The 18,874-nt window shown below is 36.6% G+C and overlaps 3 protein-coding genes and 1 non-coding gene across 8 annotated transcripts; 1 reads left to right on the plus strand and 3 right to left on the minus strand.

Moving 5' to 3' along the window:
- The first annotated feature begins 2,382 nt into the window (after nucleotides 1-2,382).
- LOC129453900 (uncharacterized) lies at nucleotides 2,383-9,685 on the plus strand. Of its 5 annotated transcripts, XM_055218294.2 has the most exons (5): nucleotides 2,383-5,416; nucleotides 5,908-6,393; nucleotides 6,711-6,754; nucleotides 8,719-8,803; nucleotides 9,298-9,685. In XM_055218294.2, exons 1-2 carry the CDS (start codon nucleotides 4,649-4,651, stop codon nucleotides 6,319-6,321), a joined length of 1,182 nt encoding a protein of 393 aa, XP_055074269.2. In that variant the 5' UTR covers nucleotides 2,383-4,648; the 3' UTR covers nucleotides 6,322-6,393; nucleotides 6,711-6,754; nucleotides 8,719-8,803; nucleotides 9,298-9,685. The 5 variants fall into 5 exon arrangements, 4 of the variants coding, with proteins under 4 accessions (XP_055074269.2, XP_073717403.1, XP_055074268.2 ...); XM_073861302.1 differs by having other exon boundaries at nucleotides 8,719-9,685; XM_055218293.2 differs by lacking the exon at nucleotides 6,711-6,754 and having other exon boundaries at nucleotides 2,384-5,416.
- On the minus strand, nucleotides 8,613-12,868 carry mydgf (myeloid-derived growth factor). The gene is made up of 6 exons (XM_055218305.2): nucleotides 12,612-12,868; nucleotides 11,446-11,496; nucleotides 10,009-10,070; nucleotides 9,777-9,858; nucleotides 9,235-9,307; nucleotides 8,613-9,148 (listed from the first exon to the last, which is right to left on the minus strand). Exons 1-6 carry the CDS (start codon nucleotides 12,759-12,761, stop codon nucleotides 9,069-9,071), a joined length of 498 nt encoding a protein of 165 aa, XP_055074280.1. The 5' UTR covers nucleotides 12,762-12,868; the 3' UTR covers nucleotides 8,613-9,068.
- Nucleotides 11,977-12,064, minus strand: trnay-gua (transfer RNA tyrosine (anticodon GUA)). Its single transcript is given in 2 exon segments — nucleotides 11,977-12,012; nucleotides 12,028-12,064. It is a non-coding gene; the product is annotated as a tRNA-Tyr (tRNA).
- Nucleotides 12,869-14,304: 1,436 nt separating the features above from the next.
- On the minus strand, nucleotides 14,305-18,451 carry loxl5a (lysyl oxidase-like 5a). The gene is made up of 6 exons (XM_073861300.1): nucleotides 17,424-18,451; nucleotides 16,094-16,202; nucleotides 15,873-16,010; nucleotides 15,634-15,790; nucleotides 15,455-15,550; nucleotides 14,305-15,364 (listed from the first exon to the last, which is right to left on the minus strand). The coding sequence occupies exons 1-6, from the start codon at nucleotides 18,283-18,285 to the stop codon at nucleotides 15,245-15,247; spliced, it is 1,482 nt and encodes a 493-aa protein (XP_073717401.1). The 5' UTR covers nucleotides 18,286-18,451; the 3' UTR covers nucleotides 14,305-15,244.
- Nucleotides 18,452-18,874: the final 423 nt, after the last annotated feature.

Below are 18,874 nucleotides of genomic sequence, written 5' to 3' on the forward strand. Positions count from 1 at the left end.
AAACATCAACAGGAAGTGACATCGCACATTATTCGCTTAGAGAGCCTTTCAGGAAGAGTCCCAAAATGCGGTACGGTACTGTACTGGACCGTTTATATACTGTATGTGTACTGGATGATATATCCATCCATAATCGGCATCACAGATAAAAGCATTTTTTTTTACTATCGGACATCTGCCGATTGTTTCAAACAGCTGATGATCAAGGCAGATTATATCCTAACAATCAAAAGGGGTGGAAATATGCATTAAAAATCATGTTGTGTGATTATTTTGCACTTTGTACGCTCCGCACTTTTAGTATTTTATACTATAATCATTTGAAACGAAGAGTAAAAAGCAAAACTATCGATATCGGTAGATATCATTCAAATTAATTGTAATATCGGTTTCAGCACTAAAATTGGTGCGTCTCTAATAAAAAATATATTTTACTGAATATAAATTTAGATCCTTTTGTTAGCTTTTATCACCTTTTATATCTTTATATCATTTACTAAAAATTAAAGTTTTGGTGACATCACGTTGACCCGTTCACCACAATGTCCCTGCACACCTAACCTGCAAAATGCATCGCTACCTTACCGTGTGCCCTTCTGTTGTCTTGGTAACAGCCGGAGGTGTAAAATTACTGTCTGACCGCCAGACAAAGAAAATCACATTCATTGCGAGTTACAATTGCTACCAGGAGCTTACATAACCCTGTTCTGTTATAAAACTGAAGCCGGGTACGACGCATAGCTGCAAGTCTGTCGTAACTAACCGTTAATGTTATGTAGTGTCTGTAGTCTTGTCAGGTAACAGCTCTTACTTGTCCAAACTGAATTTGAAATGAAGTGCTGTGTGTGAGCGCTTTTTTCTGCTATTTCTGGCTCGGCCTCAGCAGAAGAGACACGGTTCACATCGCTGCTGCCGTGATGTTTCTTGTGTCAAACAGAAGGCCCTGTGTCCAACGCTCTGGAGACGTTAGCTTTCTGCAAGATATGTGGGCGATCCCATGTTCCCGTGGCCGCTTTTAAGTTGTTTATCAGTGATGTTTTTGAACTGTGACCTTTCAGAGATGTTTTTCTGTGTTTCTAGCTGTTGAAACTAGTACACTGGTGCTGTTTTCGTTCTTTTCTTAAAGGTGAAGCGGGCGTTGTAGTGCTTTACCAAACTGAATAGATACTGATAGTCTCACTCCAAACTCACACACATTTTGTTGCATTGAACGATGTACGGTGCAATGTGAAAAATTTGCCCACAGATGGCTTAGTTATCTCTGCATATTAAAGGAGACATTTCACAAGACTTTTTTGAAGTGTAGAATAGATCTTTGGTGTCTCCAGAGTACGTATGTGAGGTTTTGGCTCAAAATGTTATATAGATAATTTGTTATGGCATGTTGGAGTTGCCACTTTGTAGGTGCGAGCAAAAATTTGCCGTTTTGGGTGTGTCCTTTAATGCAGATGAGCTGATCTCTGCACTAAATGGTATTATCCTGTTTTGACATCACAAGGGGAGCCAAATTTCAATGACCTATTTTTTCACATGCTTGCCGAGAACGGTTTAAAGCAACACCAAAGAGTTTTTGCTCTTTGCTCCCCCTACAGGTTAGCAGCGCAATTGTCCATTACCACTGTCGTAAATACTGCAGCATAGCTGGCTCTGATTGGATTGTAGGCCTGCCGTAAAGCAAGTTTTTGTAGTTTTCACTCGAACTACAGGACCGCGACCCGACAGTTTGAAACTTCTTTAGTGCGGTTTTGGCCAATAGAGGGCTGCAAAGCCGCGAATATGAAAGTGCCTTTCACCCTGTTTCGAGTGGATGAACGACTGAAACTTTTTTGGAAACGTTATTTTAAGGTAAAAAAGAACTCTTTGGTGTTGCTTTAACAAAGCTAAGAAAGCTGGATTGTTCTTTTTTTTACATTTGCTGGATTGATGGAGACACTGGGGACCCAATTATAGCACTTAAACATGGAAAGTCCCCTTTAAAATGTGGTAGGAGAGATTATTTGCATATAAATAAACCATATAGCCTTTAAGAAACTTTTGTTGCTCCTGTAACTGTAACTAGCTTCATGCTAGCAACATCATGGGTTAAACTTAGGGTGGCCATTCGTGCCAGTTCCGCCGGACACGTCCCGAACATGTTTTCGGGTTCGTTCTCCAGAAGTCGCGTTGCTCGACCGCATATACGTCATCGAGGTTCTCACATTTCAGTTAAAATACATTCAAAAATTAAGATTTTTTTTCTTTTAAGACATACAATCATTGTAGTTTCATTCTTACCTTGAAATGTAACGGTTGCATTTTTGAAATTAAACCCGAAATATGAAACCTTGATGACGTATGCGGTCGACCAACACGACTTCCGGAGAACGAACCCGAAAACATGTTCGTGATGTGTCCGGCGGAATTGGCACAAATGGCCACCCTAGTTAAAATTCTAGTAAACATGCTTACTGATGAATTCTCAAAATGTATCCATGATTACTGTAGTAAAACCATAGTATAGTAAAACCACGTTTTTTGCTAATAGTTATCAATACACAAAAAACGGGGTTAATTTTTGTAATGGAAACCCCGCTAAAGAAGTTGTTTTTTGTGATTTGCAGTAATTTATAAAGATAAAACAGTAATACCTTTCATATTGACTGGGTTAAGCCATGTCAAAGATTGAAAGCAAACTTGAGAAATCAAATAGCAAAATGCTAGCATGTTTTAGCAAGATGCTAGCATGTTAGTTTGCTAGCACAACTTGAGTTTGGATTTCACAAACAGGGTCGCAAATCACAATTCACGAAGTTGCTTTAAAAAAACGATTTCAGGCTAATGTGAAAAGGTTTTGGTCTTGTGATTGGTCTATGGAAGATGTTTTAGTAAGATGCTAGCATGTTAATACGCCTTCACGACTTGAGTTTGGATTTCACAAACAGGACCGCAAATCACAATTCACTTAGTTGCTTTAAAGAAAAAAACGGTTTCAGGCTAATGTGAAAAGGTTTTGGTCTTGTGATTGGTCTGTTTATGTGGAAGATGTTTTAGCAAGATGCTAGCACGTTAGTTTGCCTTCACGACTTCAGGCTAATGTGAAAAGGTTTTGGTCTTGTGATTGGTCTATGGAAGATGCTTTAGTAAGATGCTAACATGCACGATTTGAGTTTGGATTTCACAAACAAGGTCGCAAATCACAATTCACTAAGTTGCTTTAAAGAAAAAAACGGTTTTAGGCTGATGTGAAAAGGTTTTGGTCTTGTGATTGGTCTATGTAAGATGTTTTAGTAAGATGCTAACATGTTAGTTTGCCTTAACGACTTGAGTTTGGATTTCACAAACAGGGTCACAAATCACAATTCACTAAGTTGTTTAAAAAACGGTTTCAGGCTAATGTGCAAAGGTTTGGTCTTGTGATTGGTCTGTTTATGTGGAAGATGTTTTAGCAAGATGCTAGCACGTTAGTTTGCTTTCACGACTTGAGTTTAAATTTCACAAACAGGATCACAAATCACAATTTACTAAGTTGTTTAAAAAACGGTTTCAGGCTAATGTGAAAAGGTTTTGGTCTTGTGATTGGTCTCTTTTTGTAAGATGTTTTAGCAAGAAGCACATTAGTTTGTCTTCATGACTTGAGTTTGGTTTCAAACAGGGTCGCAATTCACAAGTTGCTTCAAAAAACGGCCTCAGGCCAATGCGCAAAGGTTTTGGTCTTGTGATTGGTCTGTTTATGTGGAACCGAGAAAAGAACTGAAAGCAAAATACATAGTTAAAAGTTCACTGCAGGTGACGTTTTAATATGTTAAATATTACAAAGGTCACAACAAAAATGTGTGACCACAACACTTAGAAATACGGATTGTATATGCATTGTTTAAAAAAAAACACATTTTGAAAAGCTGTTATTTTGACTCTGATGCAATGTCACGGTATTCATTGTAAAAATCTTTAATTAATTAAAAAAGTGTACACTGTACCAAAGTCATAACATTTTTTACAATATCTCATCGACGCAAGTTCAGCAATTTGAACTTTTTTATAACTTTTAATAAGTATACAGAACAATATGTTCAAGTGATTACAAGCCAATCACACTTAAAAGTTTAACGCAGCAAAAAAATTTTATTAGCCCTGTCTGTGCTGCCCTAAAGCAATAAAAGGGTATCATGCCTCCCCCTAGCATCCGGACTAAAAATCCTGTTTTTAATAGCAGCATGCTGATGCAGAACAGCAGTAATCACATCAGTCCTGAAGATGCAGTCTCATACGCACAGGATCAAGCCCCCCACCGCAACCCCGGTTCTCGCAAGTAGGTGAGCGAGAAAGGGCGAGCGGAAAAGCCGTGAGAGAGAGAGAGTGGGAGGCAGAATGAACGAGAAAGGGAGACGGCGCATTGCGAGCGAGAGAGAGCGGGTGGGGGGAGAGCCAGAGGCAGGCAGCGTTCAACAGCCAGTGAACACAGAAATGCAGGGAGTTTGAGGGAGAGGCTGGAAAACCGAGGCCCTCCGCCAACCTTAGAAAAAACACAGGGATAACATCAAGACCGGTGAGGAAACTAGAGGGCGGGGGATTTCAGAGTGAACAAACATGCCTGAGAAAGTTACAGGACAGAAAGGTAGAACAGCTGAGAAAGACATCTCCTGGACATTTCCTATCAAGAAATCACAGGATGTCCTCTGAGACGAAAAGGACGGAGGAACGACACATTGTGCCAACTTCGTTTGAGCCCCAAAATCCGTTACGAGCTCAGAGAGAAATGGGTCAACATCTGCAGAGATCTCAAGCGGACATCCATGCCTATTTTTGGACTAGGGACCGCGTAATGAACACCTGTGGATCGAAGCAGGCAAATGGAAGTCTAGTCAATCCGAAGGGTCACATACAGCCAGACTTGATTGGCCTTGGCATGCATTGGAACCGGACCCTAGGGACCGGTGTGCAACACAACAGAGTCTCTGTGAACTACAGCTTGACAGAATGCAGCTTTATGGCCCACCAGCACCAGACCGAGCCACACCTCTTCTCGAGGAAGTGTGGTCTTGACTCGCCAGCAAAGTTCAGAGGTCATGGAAACTGTGGGTTGACTGTTTGTGTGCCTGAACAACAATTGGCCTCTGTGAGAGAGGAGCCAAATGCGTCAGAAACAAACGAAAGTGGCTTTGCTAGTCATAATTCCAACTTTAATAACATACTTTGTACTTCTAATGGAATTCGGGACTTGAACGGACCCAGCCTGGTGCAAGAAATTATGCTTTCTACCAAAGATGTTAGGAGTCCCAATCCTAGGACATTCCGACAAGGAAAAGTGGACTTGAATAGAAAGACTTTAAGCTCTGAACAGAGCCAGAAAGCAATACAGGACCAGATTCAAAAAGTTGTGGTTAATCTTGAAGAGGTTCTTCATGGCCTAAAGGAGATACATCTGGAAATGAAAGAGGTAAAAGTTTGTCTTGTGCAATGCTTGGTGGGATTCAAGCTTAGCAGATGTTTCTTATAATAACTTAAACAAAGGCGCCATTTAGTTCACTCTTTGTAAACTGTTTAACTATTCATCACTGGCTAGTGTCCACACTTCAGAAGATATGTGGACTATGAATTTTGTATTTGTCCTCTTTGTAACTTTGTTGTACACACCACTGTGTGAGGTGATAGTGAAAGTGTAATGCAGGAAGATTAGGTCCGATCTGCTCCATTTAGCAAATGTATTTGGTGCTGGAGAGGAACGCCAGCCAGCGGTTTTATAGGTACAGCTGAGACAGGGAGCAGCTGGATAGACGACCGCGGTCTCGTAATCTCCTGTCGTCACTCTTGCGTGAAATGTGCCATGATTGTTTTGGCTTTTAAAAATCTTGGATGTGTGTAGTACCTTGTGTTTTTAGTATCCACCCGGGACTAAGTCCACATGTGTTGTATTTCCCTTGAGATCAGGTGGTCCATCAAATAGACCTGCTGACTGCGGACATCGATACGGACGAAAAGGAACCAGGTGGGGCTCCCTTTTCAAGTGGGATGGAGACAGGATGTGAATCAGAGTCATTGAGATACAAAGTACCCTCTTATGAAGACAAAAAGACGTGTTTATCAAACAAGGACCATCCTTCAGGCACAAATGCCCCACCAGCATACTCCGTCAAGGATCAAGTGCGACAACTCGGATCAACTCAGGAGAGGACAGATTCCCAAAAACATGATTTGAGAACTGGTGCAGGACGCGGGGGACTGAAGCCCCCTCCTTATCCGTATGCGAACACATCAGGAAAAGTGAATCTTAAAGCAAGGGAGAAAGGTCAAAAAGCACCACCTTACCCTTTCAGACGGAGACTTCTTTCTACCATTGTATGAGCAGACAGTCATTTCGTGGCACAAAGGGAAACATAAAGTGCCATTTTTGAAGGAAGTCATGTACTGTGCAAGGTAAGTTTGGTCTAAGATCAGAGATTCAGCAATGTATTGTGTGGAGAGTCCATAGGTGAATGGGGTGATGATGTACTAATCATTTGGGACAGTAAAATGATTTCGGCTGACTCGAGAGCTTATCTCGGAAATATTGTATGCCAATGGTTAAGTAAAGGTAGTGGAAGATTAAATTTTTATCCTCAGATGACATCTGGAGTGGGAAGCAATTACAACTGCAATGTCTCTGATCTCCCAGCAACCCACATCTGTTATAGGATTAAATTTTCATTGCTTACCTAACCCCTTATGCGATTGTCTTGCATTTTCAATTGCAGATATATGTCCTGATGACATTCTAGTGAAATCCTACATTAGCGGTGTAAGTGTGTTTTAACAGGTGCCCCAGAAACCACATGCATTTTCCCAGTTGTATGTCTCCCTCATGTGTACAGCAACGCTTATTTCAAGCTCTTCACAGGTCTAGAACCTTTAAAGTTGTAGATAGATGTTAAAGGGGTCCCTATAAGAAAATTAATTATTGTTTTACTACAGTTAAAAAAACAACAAAAACATGGTTAATGTAGTAAAATCATGGTTACCACAAAATAACCATGTTTTGCTAATAGTAATCAATACACCAAAAACATGGTTATCTACTACACTTTTACCACAAAAAAAAAAACATTGAACTTCTGTCATCATTTACTCAAACCTGTATAAATTGCTTTGTTCTGCTGAACACAACAATATTATTTGTAACCAAGCAGATTTGGGGCACCATTGACCTCCACAGTAAGAAAAATAATAAAATGAAAGTGAATGGTGCCCCAGATCGGTTTGGTTACAAACACTTTTCAAAATATCTTCGTGTTCAGCGGAACAAAGTAATTCATGCATGTTTAAAACAATATAAGGATGAGTAAAAAAGAATTATATTTTTTGGTGAAGTATCCCTTTAAACCTTTTGATCATTCTGGGCAAATGAGATAATTTGACTGATCTGGAAAAATGAACAATGCAAAACATTGTGGTATTTATTAAATCTTGGACAAAGCAATACTTAGATGTGCTGCAAAAATATATTTCTTATGCACTATGCCAAAAGTCATTTGATGTAAACATACTTTCATAAAACTTTTAATAAAATCAATACAATTAAATTGGTTTTTGTAGCAAAGCAGCTTAACATAGAACATACACTCACCTAAAGGATTATTAGGAACACCATACTAATACTAGGTTTGACCCTGTTTCGCCTTCAGAACTGCCTTAATTCTATGTGGCATTGATTCAACAAGGTGCTGAAAGCATTCTTTAGAAATGTTGGCCCATATTGTATAGCATAGCATCTTAAGTTAATGGAGATTTGTGGGATGCACAGCCAGGACACAAAAAGATGCTCTATTGGGTTGAGATCTAGTGACTGTGGGGGCCATTTTAGTACAGTGAACTCATTGTCATGTTCAAGAAACTAATTTGAAATGATTCGAGCTTTGTGACATGGTGCATTATCCTGCTGGAAGTAGCCATCAGAGGATGAGTAGATGGTGGTCATAAAGAGATGGACATGGTCAGAAACAATGCTCAGGTAGGCCGTGGCATTTAAATGATGCCCAATTGGCACTAAGGGGCCTAAAGTGTGCCAAAAAACATCCCCCACACCATTACATTAATGAGAAATTGAATAAGTGTTCCTAATAATCCTTTAGGTGAGTGTATATTTATTCATACACTACAAAAAAAAAACTTCAAGACATCGGTTGCACATAATTAAAGTAAGTTTTCTTAAAATGAAATTAATTTTAATTAATGCTAGTTCATTTTAAGTAAACTTGATTTAATCATGTTAAACTGGTGTACATAATTAAATGATGTAGATCCAACAATTTTTTAAGACAAATCATTTTAAGAACTTAATTCAATCATGTGCAACCAGAGATTTTTTCAGTGTATTATGAAACGTACGTTAGCATTGTTGGAGTCGATGGTATAGTGGGCAGTGCTCCAACATGTGGTGCAGACGCACTTTCGGCAACCCGAGTTCGAGTCTCTTACCTAATCCTGTACCCCTCTCTCCACCATATACTTTCCAGTCCTCTCTTATAATATTATCTATTTAATAAGGTAAAAAATGGCCCAAAAACCTAACTTTAAATTTTTAAAAAATTAGACTCTTATATATTTATAGTGCCATCAAACAAGCCCACATATCAAATAAAGCCAAAAAATAAACCATGTTTTGATAACAGATTTATTAAAGATCAGTACAACCGTTTTCAGAATACGTCATTATTGCAAAATCAAAGACGAGAGAGTAACTCTTTCTGTTTTCCTCCACCGCAGTAAAAATCGAAGGATTCTGACAAAGCCCAAAGACTTCGTGGGAATTCCCAATGAGAGCTCAACGCCATCAGCAGAAGATCAGAAGGTAGGCATGAGACTCAAACCCTGAAGAAATAAAACTACGAGCTAACTTACCTCAGAAATCATTTGAATAGGAACCCTTCATAACTTGGACAGATATAAAAAATGTACAGTGTTTTCCTTGATCTACAACAACAGACTTTTGTCTACTTAAATTGTATTATCAGTCCCGTCGCACTGCCTCTCTTAGATCTCTGTAGACGTTTTGTCAGTCCTTCTTTGACTAATGACAGCGAATCGTTAATTGGCATTTCGTAGTAATCAGCCAATCAGAGCTCGTCGTGACGCGTCTTACCAATGACGGTCAGCTTCGAGAGCTCAGAATGGAATTTTCCATCTCTTTGAGTCACTAAAAGAGAGAATAAGAACTGCATGTATCAAAAGAGAAGCAATGACCAAGCAAGAATACAAATCTACTGTACTTTTCCAAGTTACCTGTGGACTCTGACACAATGTACTCTTCTTCTTTTAATGCGACATCTCTTTGTCCACCCACAGCCGACTGGGACTGAGAAAGAGAGCAAGATAAGTGACAAGACACAAAACTAATGGAGAAACCAGGAGGAGTACGCTGAATAACAAAGAGATTTTGTCTAAGACACCGAAGAGTGCTTGTTTCAAACACTCTTTTGAAGTTTTCGTATGCACACAGGGGAAAATGACATCAGGACACGGCAGTCAGCCCGCTACAGAAAATGTCAATGTCATCCGAGGATAAAGATGATGATGTTGTGACGTCTTGATATGCAACGCTAGTACGACTGCTTTTGATCTGAGGGCCGATGAGCTTTAGGAACATGAATTGAGGATCTGTCTTAAGCTTGCCCGTCACAAACATTTCAATGTGCAAAGTTTATAAATAAAAAATCTATTAAATATGTCAAAACCATATTGAATCATTTACTCGACGGATTGTTGAATTGTTTGTTTACTGAAGTGCTGTCAAATAATGAAGGATTTGAAACTCTTGCACTTACATATGCAGCGGCATACTCAATCTTGGCTCCTTTAATCTCTGCTTTGAACTGAGTGAAAAACAGGTAAGACTTCCCCTGGGGCCTTTCATAAAAATGAGAAACAAAAATCAATACCATCCTTCCTTTCATCTCATATTACATGGAAATGTTAAAAAACCACACAGAACAGAGATGACATTAGCTCATTTTCCTGAGTAAAACACATCTTTAGTGTTGTGTATTATTACATTACCTCCATATTGAACAGGAAAACAGCTTGTCTTTGTCACTGAGACCAACACTCATTTGCCATTGCTGGAGGAAATAAAAAACATTTGAAACACTTAAACTGACCATTGGACTTCATGGTTAATGGAGTTTAATGAGCTGTTCTGAGAAATGACAGCATACATAAGTGCCATAACTGACAGGAAGTTCGTGATGGATCCAGAACATGAGGGGGTATTAAAATGCTTGCACTGCAGATACAAACTACGAAAATTTTAACCCCTTCAAGCCTTGCGTCCACTGGAATGGACTTCACATGTTTTGTGGTTCAAACCAACAAAAATGCTGATCAAACAATCAAAATAAGGCATACTTGATTAAACACCTGAAAACTCAGGGGTGAAGGGGTTAAAGGGATAGTTCACCCTAATATGAAAATTCTGTTATCATTTACTCATACTCATGTTGTTCTAAAACTGTATGAATTTCTTTTTTCTGATAAACACAAAGGAAGATATTTTGAGAAATAATGGTAAACACACAGCAGATAGTGACCATTGACTTCCATAGTAGGAATAAAAAAATATGATGGAATTTAATGGCTACCGTCAACTGTGTGCTTACCATCATTTATCAAAATTAGGGCTGGGAAAAGATTAATCGCATACATAATTAAATAATTTTTTGCATAATATATGTGTGTGTACCGTGTAATTATTGTATATATTTAACCACACACACACACATACATATATATATTCATGTCAGATTTTTTTATTTATATATCAATTTTTAAAATTTATATATAATATAGAATATATAAAAATATTAATAAATATATATACACATGTAAATGTTTTTTTAAATACATAACATGAATGTGTGTGTATTTATATGTACATAATAATTACACAGAGCACACACTCATATATTATGGCAAAAATCACTTTTATTTTGTGTGCGATTAATCACAATTAATCTTTTCCCGGCACAAAATTAATATTTACATCATTTATCGCAATACTTCCAAAATATTTTTTCCTACTATGGAAGTCAATGGTCGCCATCTGCTGTGCGCTTAACATAATTTCTCAAAATATCTTTATTAATCAGAAAAAGAATTTCAAACAGGTTTAGAACAACATAAGGATGAGTAAATGATGACAGAATTTTCATTTTAAGGTGAACTATCCCTTTAAATGCATTTCATTGTATATTATATGATCTATACTAATATATATTTATTATAATAGTATTAATAATATCCCAAATTCTAGTATATGTTAAATAATATTTTATATGTATAAATTACTAGCACTAATAACTAATTACTATTATTACTATTAATTAACAGGAAAACAAGCTTTGTTGATAAAGAATATTTAATTTTTAGCTGTGGGCACCAGTTTAATAATATTAATTTAAAAACATGCAATATTATTTATGAAAATAAAAGTCTCACCTCGTTGGTCCCTCCTTGAGATGCATACGTGAAGGTGCATTCATACTTTTTCTATAAAGAAGAAAAATAAATAAATATCTAATAATTAAAAACATAATTAAATAAAAGCGGCAAAAAATGTATGAACGTTTCAAACGTTGTGACGTCACGAACTGTGTGATCCGCCATAAATAACCGACGACGTCTGTCACTCACATCATCAAACTAAATAACGACTTATGTGGTTTCCACAGAAAACTATGACATGCAAACAGCACGTAAGTCAACTTAATTCTGCTTTGAAATGTAGTTTTGACGTTTGACAGTCTCTTTATTTAATTTTAATTGTGTGGAAAATGTCGAGTAACCTAAACGCTCTCCTCTTTAAGTTGAACTTATTTTGTCCGCCACATAAAATAGGTCATGTGGTGAATAAATAATGACAAGCTTTCATTTTTTAATATTACAGAATGTAATTGGATTTGATAAAACTACGAGTTGAACGTAAGTTAGTATATTACAGTAAACTTTACGTTATTGTCAAAAGATTTGTCCTTCGAGCCGGATTCGAACCAGCGACCTAAGGATGACAGTGTTTAACCTCTACAGTCCTCCGCTCTACCAACTGAGCTATCGAAGGGACACGTCATACCGCGCAACGGTGTGCCTGTATTACCTTTCCAATGTGAAATCTTTCAATATCTTTACATTGAAATGTTTTATATTAATAATATATAATTCCAATGTTCGATTTTTTTTGTACTTACCAAAGAAATACGGAAGAATTAAAACGCACAAAGAACTGAAGTGTGGATTTCAACACTGTACAAAGTAAAATCTCGGTTGATAGGGGGCGTAGTGCGCGTTCAATGACGCGCCTGCTGACCAATGAAAAGATGACGGGTGGCGTTAATCACACGCGTCGCGGTTTTTTAAACTGCGCCACGAAGAGCATTCATTCATCCTTAAAACAATGTATCATAATAATGAATTTGAATATATACCAAATAACTTTTTTAAACTTTAAAACCTTATAAATGTTTAAAATAAGACCCTGAGGTAATGAAACCGAGTCTATGCAAATCAACCAAGCCACGGCGATCGTTCCATCCCTTTAATTTCGAGTAAACAAACCACACAGTGCTGTAAAATATTACTCTAGTAAAATATTAAAGAGGTTAACTCACGATTTTACCGGTGAAAGTGTGCACAACTCCTCCTGGTTTGACATCGAAGTCCAGTGTTTTGGTTCTGTCGGCAGAAGCGCGCGACGCACACAAGAGCGCGCACACCAGCAGTAGCTTTATGCATGAATGTATGTGATCATTACATGCCATGATTTTTTATGAAGCAGAGATGTGTGTTGCTGTGAATGAAAAGATGCAAGCACTTTTCCTGTATGTTTCCTTCTGATGATGGGAGCTTTCTGATGTTCAGGGGTTTGAGCTTCTAGTGGCTTGGAGGAAAACTGCAACACGTTTCTGCACTTAACAAAAGTTTTACCAAAAATAAAAACCCTATATCATCTCCATTCACATATGAAGATCTAAATCACATTTTCGGACAAATATATAAATATAAATATATAAATTATGATAAAAAGGGAAATAACTAAAAAAAAAATACTTCAACACCTAATTTTTTTTTTCAACTTTAAGTGAGAAAATGTTTAAGTTGAAAAAGCTTAATTTTACCAGTTGAAGTAATTCTTTAAGTGTTTTCACCTTACACTTTTCATTTAAGTTGGAAAAACGTTTTGTTTCGCTGGTAAATTCTCTTCAAAGGGGTACAAATTCAAAATATGTGTTCGGAGTGTCATGTGTGTTGCTCGTCCTTCCAAAATATGTGTTTGTTGCGTCCTGTGAACCATAATAATAGAACACAAAATGCTTACAAGACACTAACTTAACACAAAACTTTGAATACACATGAGATTAAGTAAGTCTCTGGCAAACGCGTGCGTCACTTTTATCATAAACCATTTCGACTCATGTGCAGCAGGCACTTATTTTGACAAGATGCATGATGCACATGGTTCACTTGACGCGGCGAACACATATTTTAAATGACGAACCACACGGGCTACATACATGCTGTGATGAACTTCGCATTGTGCACCCTCAAAATAAAGTCACTGGCCTCCAACTTTCACTTTTTACAGTGTAAGCTTACTTTGATATAAAAGTTTAAAACATTAGCAAGTTAAACTGGAATTAATATAATTATAACAGGCATTGTTAACTTAAATATAAGAAAATATTACTTTTAAATACACTGTAAAAAAATACTTTGCTGCCTTAACTTTTCTGTTAAATCAACTCAGATTTACAAGTCATATCAACAGAGATAAGTTGTAACAACTTATAAAATATAGTTGAGAAAACTCAACTTAATTTTACAAGTTATAACAACTCCCCTGTAGTTATAACAACTCATCTCAAGTGGAAATGACTTGTAGATCCGAGTTGATTCAACAAAAAATTTTAAGGCAGCAAAGTACTTTTACAGTGTATGTACCTACAACTGAACTGTCTTTTTTAGTGCTGGATGAACTCCATGTAAACATATGCTTTCTTTTAGCAGACATAAATAATGACCCATTTACACAAAAGTATAAAAACAGTGTTGTATAATTGTAATTGGAAAACATCCCAAGTCTTTGTTTATTTACATTTCTTCTAAAAGTATTTAGCCTGCAAACTCACAGACTTTTCTATGTAAATCATAATGACTTTCCAAGACCTGTCGTCATTTGTAATTGACTGCACATCTGAATTAGAAAAATACTTAACAAATTATCTGAGATGTTTTCACATCTCCAAACATCTGGCAAAGATTTTCCCAAGACTAACATTTTTCAATGAGGATGGTTGTTCATGATTTACAGTAGAGCCTTGTGGGGTTTTAATTAGTCATGGATAATGCAAAACACAAACAAGTATTAATCAAACTTGTTAACAGCTCAGATAGTAATGGAAAAAGTAACACAGACACATAATGAAAACTAACATTACAGAATCTTGTTTTGCTTAATTTGAAAGATTTTTGGGTGACAAATGAAGTGTAAACAAGCCAAAAAACCCTTAAACACCCTTGATTTCCTCAAACTTTCACCCCAAACCTGTTTTGGGATGGCCCAGAAATTCACCTGTAGTCATGAGTCTAATCAAGTTGAATTGACTCTGGCCTGACACTTGGGTTCTGGTATTTCTAGTCTTTGTGCAACTTTATTTTTGGGGGGCAGAGGGGAACATACGGGAGGTCTGTGCATTCTTGGGACGTTTGGAGATCTTGAGCAAAGTTAACTTTCACAACTAGCTGTGTTGATTTTACCCCAGAGACTCATTTGATGTTCCAGCCATGGCCAGAAGTATACTGTAGATCACAGATGCATATAAACTGGTGGTTTTAACAAATGACCTAGTAGTAAAATATATGAGAAAATAAATGGACCAGAAACATTTTGACAGGTTCAACATAAATGTCTGTTTTTTCCATGTTTAATGCTTGACCAAATTTGAGCTGGTCTCATTTCATGCACAAACTTTACTTAACTTGGAATAGTTTGTGGACGAAATGGCAAGAGAGAAATAAAAATAAATAATTTGACAATAAAATGCAAGAGAATATAAATCTAAACATGCAAAATAAGTTAAAGCCTACATATAATAATAATTTAGCATTTAATATGCAGATTTCAACAAAGAAGGTTTGGAAGGAGACCAATGAATCAGTTCCTGTAAAAAAAAATAAAAAGTGATAAATGTATAATCAAAAAATATTAAAAAGATGTTTGATTTTGTTCCCATGCACTTAAAACTCACTCTGTGATTCTGCAGTTGTGAGCCTGAACGTGTGATCCCGTATATCTGATATCACATCTGACAATGTTATTGGAAAAATCTGACTCCAGCACTTGGAAACCCGGATTTACTGTTACCTGTCAAAGATTCACATTGTTTTAAAGGTAAGCGTAATGTGTATTATTACAATATTATTTAGTTTTGTCTAAAAAAATAAAATAACTCACTTTTAAAATATACTGTCCTGGAGTAACATCTGTAACATCAATCCATTGACAATCGATGTTAGCATGATAGGTGTCATAGCAGCCTGGACCCAACCCCTGCTCCGGATAATAAACACAAAACTTTACAGTGGAAAGAGTAAAATATTTTGGATCTACAATATTATTAATCATTTGTTGACCTGTGTGTGAGCCGTGCAGGCGTATCTTCTCCTCACACCAGGATCACAGCTGGTGTCCTCCAGACAAAAACTGGCTTTATGACCTTCGGCAACCTTCTTTCCAGTGGAGGCGTCAAGAAGGTCATAGTTGCTGAAAGCCTCCATGCTGTGGTAATGTCTTTACAAAAAAAGAACTTTATCAATGTCATCAAGAAACGGATAAAAAAAGGCTTCAAAAGTACAGACTGTAATAAACCCACTGATGACAACTGTGCCATTCCCACTGATGGTGTGGCTTCACTGGGAGAAAATCTGCCGTCCCTTGGTTTTTGACTCTCTGAGGGAATCGGAGAAGCACTCGATAGTCAAGATCCCGGATGCTTGAGCTGTACGCTGAACTGGAGAGAAAATAAAACTTTATTAAAAAAACATTTCTGGGAAAATTAATAGATGTTTGTGAGATTTCCATAGGAGGCGATACCTGGAGAGACAATTCTCCTCAGCGGCACACCTCACTGAGTACATCGGCACTCTCTGAATGTAAGATGCTGATTGTATATAGTACGGATCAGGGATCAGATCAGGCAGGCCTGGAAAATAGTATTAGCACTTAAATGATTTATATAGTTTAATATATATATATATATATACATTTATTAACTATACATAACATGATTAATTTAAGGTTGTCAAAATATGAATCAGGATTACCGCATACAAAATAAAAGTTTGTTTTTTGCATAATGTTTGTGCACTGTGTGTAATTATTTTGTATTAATTTAATATATATTTATTCATGTATTTAGATTCTGATATATTTTATATTATATATAAACTTAAAAATAATAATCATAGATAAAATGTTTCTTAAATTATACATGTATGTGCATTTATATATACATAATAATTACACAAAATACACACAAATATATTATGCAAATCAAACTTTTATTTTGTTCTCGATTAATCGCGATAAATATTTGGACAGCCCTTGTATAATTAATTATATATAAAATATAACAATAAAAATATTTAAACCACCCCAATGGGCAGCGTGTTTAGAATTTTTTTTGTTGCGCGATTACAACTCGCATTAAACAGACCCTTGAGATATCAGGGTAACAGCAAGTTGGTAGCCATAGCAACATTAAAACATGCGGTTTTCGTTCGGATGCTATGCTAACGTTTAAACCTTAAAATGCTAAGGTTGTCAAAATATTAATCACGATTACCGCATACAAAATAAAAGTTATAGTTTTTGCATAATATATGTGTGTGCACTGTGTGTAATTATTTTGTATTTATTTAATATATATTTATTTATTTATTTAGATTTTGATATATTATGTATTATAAATATATTTAATAAAAATAATCATGGATAAAAAAAATCTTAATTTATACATGTATGTGTGTATTTATATATACATAATAATTACACACAATACAATACATTATGCAAACCAAACTTTTATTTTATTCGCGATTAATCGCGATAAATATATGGACAGCTTTTGCATAATTATATGTAAAATATAACGTTTGAAATATGGTTAAACCACGCTTAATGCAAATTTAGAGATTTCTTGTTGCGTGTTTACAACTTGCATTAAACAGAGACCATTGAGATATCGCGGTAACAGTTGGTAGCCATAACAACATTAAAACATACGGTTTTCATTTGGATCAGTAACATTGACAAAACGTTGGCTAAATGCTATCATTATTCATTACTTTAATAAAGATGTATATATAACAAATATATTAAGAACTTTAAAAGAATTGTTAAAATGGTAAATATGTTGTCTTACCATTGTGGAAATACCTTGTACCATAACCATTACTCTGACGATGTCTATTTGCACTTCCATACGGGAGTAGATTATAATTGAAAGGGTTTTCGGTCTGCGCATTAGTTGGCTCATCACCAATCATACTGCCAACTCCTCTATCAATCTGGAGATTCGATTCATCCCTGTTGTTGACAGATGAAGACGCACCAGACACTAAATTGTTTCTCGATGCGTTATTAGCTTGAATTGAGTTTGTTGTAGAGAGTTGTGGTTGAAGAAGGGGCTTCTCCAAATTAACACTGGCTGGGTTATTTGCGGTTGACACTCGTCTTGGCACCTGCTTTCTGGTACCTGAACCGCGGCTTCCTGCTGCATTTGTGTGCAATGTAGATTTCCTATGGGCCAGTGTAGTCGTACGAGTTGGTGATGCGCCAGAGCGCGCGGACTGTGTGCGCGGTGCCCCATCTGATAAAAACGCATTCCTCTCCGTGCGTAAAGATGTCAAACGTGCGTTGTTTCTCGTCTGCTGTGTGAGACGAGATATCTCATATGGTCTCGCATCAACGCCACCGTCCGTGTCACTTGCGCGCACTTGCGCGTAGTCGGGATGCGCACTTGAATCTGCGAAACGTCTCAACAAAATCCTGTTTGTGAATCTAGGCATCACGTGCCGGGTCAGAAAGAATCTCGTGTTTCCTCGTGGAGAATCTACAGCGTGGTATTGGGAACCAGAGCTCAGTAAGCTAAAAACTTGTCCGTTAGTTTCCCACTGGACCTTGTGTCTCCAAGGTCCATGTCGTTGCGCGGTGCTCAAACACGCCAAGACGAACAGGTGTATGGATAGAAAGAAGAAAAATGAATAATTATACATTTTTAACATTAATTTATTAGTATTATGGATCAGGGTAAACCAAAAATGCAGTATCTTGAGCTCCCCAAAGCTGTTAAGTAGAGTAGGAGCTCAGGGTCAAATTACCCACGACACACGCTCTCTCTCTCTCTCTTTCTCTACTTTTCCTCCCAGAACTTTTACATGTGTGTACCAATAGATTTTTTTAGCAATGACTGTGACGTTGACAGTCATTTAGAATAAATTGACAATAAAATAATCTATAGGTTAAAGATTTTATGTTAAAATGTATATCATGTGTATGAATATATATATATATATATATATATATATATATATATATATATATATATATATATATATATGCTTGTGCCTTTTGATGAGTTAAATATTAAGTATGTTGTCTTGACTTATTGATCAAATCATTTTTACATTGTAGTGACTATAAAATAACTATAGAAATAATAATCCTATATTTATTCTGTACTTTATATCACCCCTAATTCTAACTTGATCAACCAGATACCAAACCAAGGCACCTTTTGTAAAATTATAGAGCATTGCATTAGCAGTGCAAAGGTCAAGGGTTTGAGCCATGTAGATAAAATGATCCGCCAAA

This window comes from Misgurnus anguillicaudatus, chromosome 23, assembly GCF_027580225.2.
Source record: "Misgurnus anguillicaudatus chromosome 23, ASM2758022v2, whole genome shotgun sequence".
Taxonomy (NCBI): Eukaryota; Metazoa; Chordata; class Actinopteri; order Cypriniformes; family Cobitidae; genus Misgurnus; species Misgurnus anguillicaudatus.